The following is a 6,293-nucleotide window of genomic DNA, read 5'->3' as shown; positions in this document are numbered from 1 at the left end:
GGGGGGGGGGGGGAGTCGAAGAAAATGATAAAAAATGTTAATATAATACATTTAAGAAGCATCAATAAAGATTACAAAAAAAATATAAACAAAAAAACAATGGTGCAGAGCTAGCAGTGAAAGTGAACCCTGCCCAACTGTTTCCTATTGGCTGACAGCTGCTAGAGTCTTCCAGCAGGTCCCGGCCAAAGAATAACAACTGGGCAGAGCCGACAGTGAGATCACGGCTGGCTCCGCCCAGGTATCATTTGGGGGCGTTTGACTTCGGCCGGCCGCTCACCCCACTTCAGCTGTCACTTGAGCTCATTCGACCGCCTTTGGGAGCTGTATGAGCTATAGTGAATAGCCAGTACAGCAGCCCTTCAGTTCGACTGAACCGAAGGCCTCCCGCAACAGAAGCTAGCCAAAGGATCAGCCGAAGCTACTAAATCTGGCTGTTTGATGCCAATTCCAGCAGCTTTTTGTGGACTCTAGAGGCAGTTGCCGAGCCAACCTTCCCCAGTCACAAGAGCTGAGGGGTGCTGTGTAGGAGGATTGAAGTGCTTAATTATACTCCTGCAGAGCCACCTTTAAAGTTACTTTTTTCACTATATAAATATTTCTAGATTTTATCATTTTATAGTCTGAAAACCTACATAATATCGCATAGAACAAAATCGCTATTTCACAGACATCAGTCCACTTTCTACAATTCATTATAAGGAAGTCTTTGGTATCTAAGTGATTGCTGTTTTCTTATACATTCATACATATGCTAGGTATGAATCTAGCACTATCATATTATGATCTATTAATTATGAGCTGTTTTGGGGGGTTCGGGCTAAATGAAAAGGGCAGCTTCAGGACACATAGGTTTACCTTCAGGACACGTAGGTTTACACTTAATTGTGTAATGCTTTATGACAGCCAATTACGTACCCCTGATACCTGCCCTCTGTGGATTAATATAATATATATTTTTAAAATGTATTTTCATGGAGTAGCAAAGCCATTCTTTGAACCACTGAATTGTATTGAGAGAAACAAATAACAAGTCAGGCTGTGCAAAGAAAATATTTGCAGTTCCTAATATTGCCACTAGATGTCACAGACGTACAACTTGACAAAGCAAGTCACAACTGTGACAAGCACAACACACTAAACAACTGCTTTTTCACCTTTTTACTTATGACAAATATCATTTTCATGATAGTTGTGCTTTAATCTCATCTGCACAATTGTTACTGTCATTTTCCTCATATTCACCTAAATAGAGATAGAAATTCTCCCTCATCTATTGTCTTAATTATACAACAGAAACTGTAAATTGAAATCTCCTCAAAGCACTCTGATATTTGATGGTTTTCCTAATATGTCACCATTTTTTACAGTTTGTGTCGATTTGTTTCATTTTTTTTACCACTTTACTTGCCATTGTAGATGTTCATTTAAATATTTTATAAAAATGAGTAAATATATATATAGATCTATATATATATAGATCTATATATATATAGATCTATATATATATAGATCTATATATATATAGATATATATGTAGATCTATCTATCTATCTATCTATCTATCTATCTATCTATGCACATACACATAGATACACAGTATATATACAGTATATATACAGTGTGTGTATGTATATATACACACACAGTATATATACATTCTTTATAACACTGACGTTTTTGTAACATACTGGAAATTTCCATGAAAATGCAGCCCTTTGTCTTACAAGTCATTTACAGAAACATGCAGGGGGGATGTCCACTTCCCCTAATTCTACTGTAAAAGATAGCAGGAACCACTGACTCACTGTTGTTTTTATTCCTTGACACACTAAAATCTATCCATCTGTAAATAATAATATCAGCCTCAGAGTGCTATTAATTAAATGTATAGACACTTATCAAAACCATAGTCTGTAATTGTAGCTACCTGGTCAAGGTAAAAGTTTGCCTGCAGTAGCACTCCTTGTTTATAGAAATCTCCTTTAAACAAAGCCTATACTGAGAGGAGGTTGTAGGTTGCTAATGCTGACTTTGCCACTAACCTGTAAAGGTTTTGGCTTCAGTTGCACTTTAACCTTATATTAATTAATCAATTACAGTATATGCCTCTATGGTAATTATTGACAGCTGCAGTGAAAAAGGCACAGTAGCAGTCATTGTAAAACTGCCCATACAACTGACTTTCGTAAGAAGGATCTTCCTTTACCACCCAATAATGTCATCAGACACTTCATGACTATCATTCAGAATTTCGTTTCAATTTTCGTTTCATGTTCGATGATGGAATGAATGGAGTTTCCTGTATGAAAACCACATTTACTGTTAGAATTCGTTGGAAAAAAGTTCCATCCTGCTCGCCTTATGTCACCACTATGGTCGAAATAAATTGTCGATTTTACCCCATCAACTAGTAGAAAGTCAAACGAACAATCTTTTGTACAAAAGTTCTTTCCAACATGTAAGCGGTGTAATGGCCACCTTAAGTATAATGACCCAGGTCTGGTGGGTGTTGTGATCTGGCGAGATGTAAGGATGGGCTCAGGTCCCTATAATTTCACTCTGGAAGAGATGGGCAGTGATAGTCGGTGATGAAGTTCTCATTCCTGCTCTTACTGAATACTGTGGGTTCATATGATAATGCTCATTTTTTTTTTGTCCAATGAAGATGAGGATGACTTTTAAAGATGCAAAGCTGAGACAGAAAGTAACTGTCAACTGCCCAGCTATGCAGTGTGATAGAGGTGTGTGAATCACAAAACTAGCAGAATTACAGATGTTTTGATTGTAAGCCCTCATAAGCAGGGCCCTCCTTACCATCTTGTCTTGAATTGTATTGTGATTCTAATGTCTTCCTTAGATTGTAAAGCGCTGCGCAAACTGTTGGCACTATATAAATCATGTATAATAATAATGTTTTGTCGGGTAGAACCGTAAAGTCCATTTAAATTTCTGGAATTGATTGTTTCTCTCTGTTTTCATAATTTGAATAGACATATAGTTTAAATATTCTGAGCTGATGTTCTATACAAGCAAGCCAGACGTACAGTCAGGTATATGAAAGGATTATACACAGTGATGTCAATGATGCCTTCTGAGCTTAAAGTACAACATTCTGTGCTTTTTCTAAAGACAGCACATTCCATTCTATCTACAACAGACATGATAAGATTAGCAACATAAGTGTGCATTCTTCAATCACTCTGACAGTACGCTCTTGTAAACAGCATAAAAACCTTTCAGCCTCCAAACATGTTTGAATGACGACACTGCGCAATATACTAAAGCCCGACTTTCTTACAATATAATCTCACGCTGGTACCCTAATATCTGCTGTGCAAGTGAAAACATAATACAAATACAGATTTCAGGTACTTATTACTAAATGCATAACTGGTGCTATGGATTTTAGTTACAAAGTCCATAAAGAACCTTATGTTTTTCCCACTACAGCCAATCAATTAAACACACACACACACACACCATAGGCAATGCAGGCAGGAGCCAGTCAACATGCCGATCAATATGTTTTGGGACTGCAAGAGATAAAATTAAGACCATTAGAGGAAATCTACATAAGCCTGAAAGAAAACCTACGAACAATGCACAGATATGGCTAATGGAAACGGATCACAGAAAGCTAGCGCTGCTAGGCCATAGTCGTACAGTATGTTTGTTAGCTATGTAAAATAACAGTAACATATTTCTAGATGAAATGTAAAAGTTTGCCTCCTACTTTATAATTGTAGTAGTGTCCATTGATGGAAAAACGATGCTTCTGCAGATGGCTTCTGTCTGGAGTGTCTGGATGAATCCTTTTCCTAACTAGTGCAGCATCACTCATGGTCCGGTATAAAGATGGTGAATCAGGGGCATGGTCATTAAGGTTAGGCTTCAGGGTTATACTGTTGTAGTCATAGTCTAAAGAAGAAACCACAAGTTGAATTAAAGTGGAAAAATGTGAAAAAAAAGAAATGCTTTTAATGCCTACATGCAACAAGAATCTGCAACAGGAATCGGCAGATGGTGGTTCCATAGGTAAGTAAGTATGTCACCCTAGGACAGCAAGTGTGTTACTGGCAGGAAAACCAGATACAAATAAAGGGAAAAAAGAAATAAATAGAAAACTTTCAAAGACACAACATCAAAGGGCCTGTAAGCTGCAATATATTACATGTTTGCTCTTCGTTTTAGAAATGCTTCAAAACACCCTTTTCTTATTGTGCAGTTTTCCATGCAGCCTTACAAATATCAGCTTTCTGATCCATTGATGATATCTCTAAGGTGGGTATGAGATGTAATAGCTGTATGTGCTGATTTTTAAAATGAATAATGGGGTGTTTCTTCCATATACTATGCTCTGTGTGATATACTCCAGACTGCCTCATTCTGAGTACTGTGCAGTATGTTATATACTTCATACCTCTAATATTCACAATATAGAGACAAATCATCACATTACTTGTGAGTACCACTTGTACTCCTGAATTCGAATCCATTCTACAAACAGGCACACTTTTTCTAGTTGTGCATTAATTTCAATCCTTAATGACTAGATATGGAGATACATTTAAATATTCTGAAATAGGAAGCCTAATGAATAAGCAAGATAATATGAAGAGGAAACAGAAAAAAATATTCTGTATAGTTGTGATATCACTTTATGATTACCATTCTTACCATTTTTTGAGTCTGGTTCATCATCGGATGTCTTTCCAGCTTCTTCTATGTGATAAAGGTCATCAAATTCACCCCAACGCATCATTCCACTGGAAGTAATAAATTGCAGAGAAAATATATTGCATAAAAGATGTACGTATATTTGTTATGAAACTAATATGGTTAAAACTTCATATTTGGATGAAAGGCCAGTAGCCAAAACACTGGATACTAATTTTAATATACCATTGTAAGGTTAGACTTTTTAATATATTGTTTATAACTGTTTATTTGGACATTAGATTCATTACTACCATACCAGCAGGCTGACATTTGCCGCTGTAGTCTTATGGCTTAAAATTGATCATATCACATGATCACCTTTTATGTATTTTATCTTTGTGCAAATAAAATATAAACAAAAGGAAAGCAAGGGAGCACTGGGTAGTGCATATAAACCCTTTTAATATAATAATGAAAGCATACAATTGCACTTACAATGGCAGTGTACAAGCACTCCTGTAAGAATAAGGAAGCCAGCCGCGGGAGCAGTATGCTGAGCAGTACCAGGATAGATAATTATCCACACTAGGCTGGCTTCCATATACTGAACAGTGTGTTTGATTTCAGTTTTATTGGTTGGTGCAATTATTTGCTTTTACTATTATATTAAAAGGGTTATATCTAATATGTCCTTACCTGGTACCTGGAAAGGATGAAGTTGGAAAATTGCAGACAGCCTTTATATTTTTAATCTAAAACTGGCATGTGTAATATATAATTGGTAACGTGCAATTGGGGTTTATGTACTTACTACGTGTGTGTGTGTGTGTTTATGTAGGTTTTTGCGTGTATGTGAACCAACACTCATGCACATAATAGAAAACAAACCCCTGGCTGGAATAGCAGCTGTGGGTTTATTTGTATCCTTTCAGTGCCCTGCCAGGGTTCATCGTGCCAATGATCTGATCAGTAGGCACAAGAAGTGGTTACGAATCAAATCCTTCAGGCCTCCCACTTCAGACTACAGCTCCCCATGGAGATCATAGCGATTCCCAGGGAGTGCTGCAGCTATACACATTAAACATTTATAAACATTTCCCTATCACTGGGCACTTTTCAGGAAAATGTTTATATACAGATGGCAAACAGGAAGGGGATAATAATGCACAGCAAACATAGTAACCAACCAGAGATCTCTAGAAAACTCAGAGAAACTCCCTGCAGAACAGACACACTGTAAGGGTTGAAATAACTGCCCAGACACACAGTAACCTTCCTCCTGTGGCCCAGGAAGGGCAATTGTTGCTACTGGAAGCTGTGGAAAGTCCATGCTAATTCTTGTGACTTACCCTAGATAACTACTATCAAAATGGTATAAGTTAGGGACAGGCTTGGATTGGATTTTGTGAGCAGATCACAAAAATGCCCTATGGTGTATCTCAAAACAGAAGGAAAAGGACGAATCTCCAGTATTGCCTGTAGGTTCCCTGCAGCTAATGTTTTCATTATTAGCGAGCTACTATGCCTCGTTCTGGTTCGTGGCTCTGTGTAGCAGTGACCATTTTGTTAAAGGGACAGGGTATTGCTTTTTAAAGCCAGGCCTGCCCCCTGGTGACTGGTGATCTAATGAA

The 6,293-nt window shown here is 37.5% G+C and overlaps 1 protein-coding gene across 2 annotated transcripts in view; it reads right to left on the bottom strand.

Moving 5' to 3' along the window:
* RASSF6 (Ras association domain family member 6) overlaps positions 1–6,293 on the bottom strand; it is a 29,182-nt gene that overhangs the window by 5,839 nt on the left and 17,050 nt on the right. For both annotated transcript variants that reach the window (XM_018565990.1, XM_018565991.1), the window contains 2 exons: positions 4,681–4,769; positions 3,737–3,921 (listed from right to left, as the gene is read on the bottom strand). In XM_018565990.1, the coding sequence (XP_018421492.1) occupies positions 3,737–3,921; positions 4,681–4,769 (274 nt within the window). The remainder of the gene's footprint in view (positions 1–3,736; positions 3,922–4,680; positions 4,770–6,293) is intronic.

This window comes from Nanorana parkeri, unplaced genomic scaffold (genome assembly GCF_000935625.1).
Source record: "Nanorana parkeri isolate BGI_ZX_2015 unplaced genomic scaffold, ASM93562v1 scaffold906, whole genome shotgun sequence".
Lineage (NCBI taxonomy): Eukaryota > Metazoa > Chordata > Amphibia > Anura > Dicroglossidae > Nanorana > Nanorana parkeri.
This window is presented reverse-complemented; position numbering and strand designations above follow the sequence as displayed.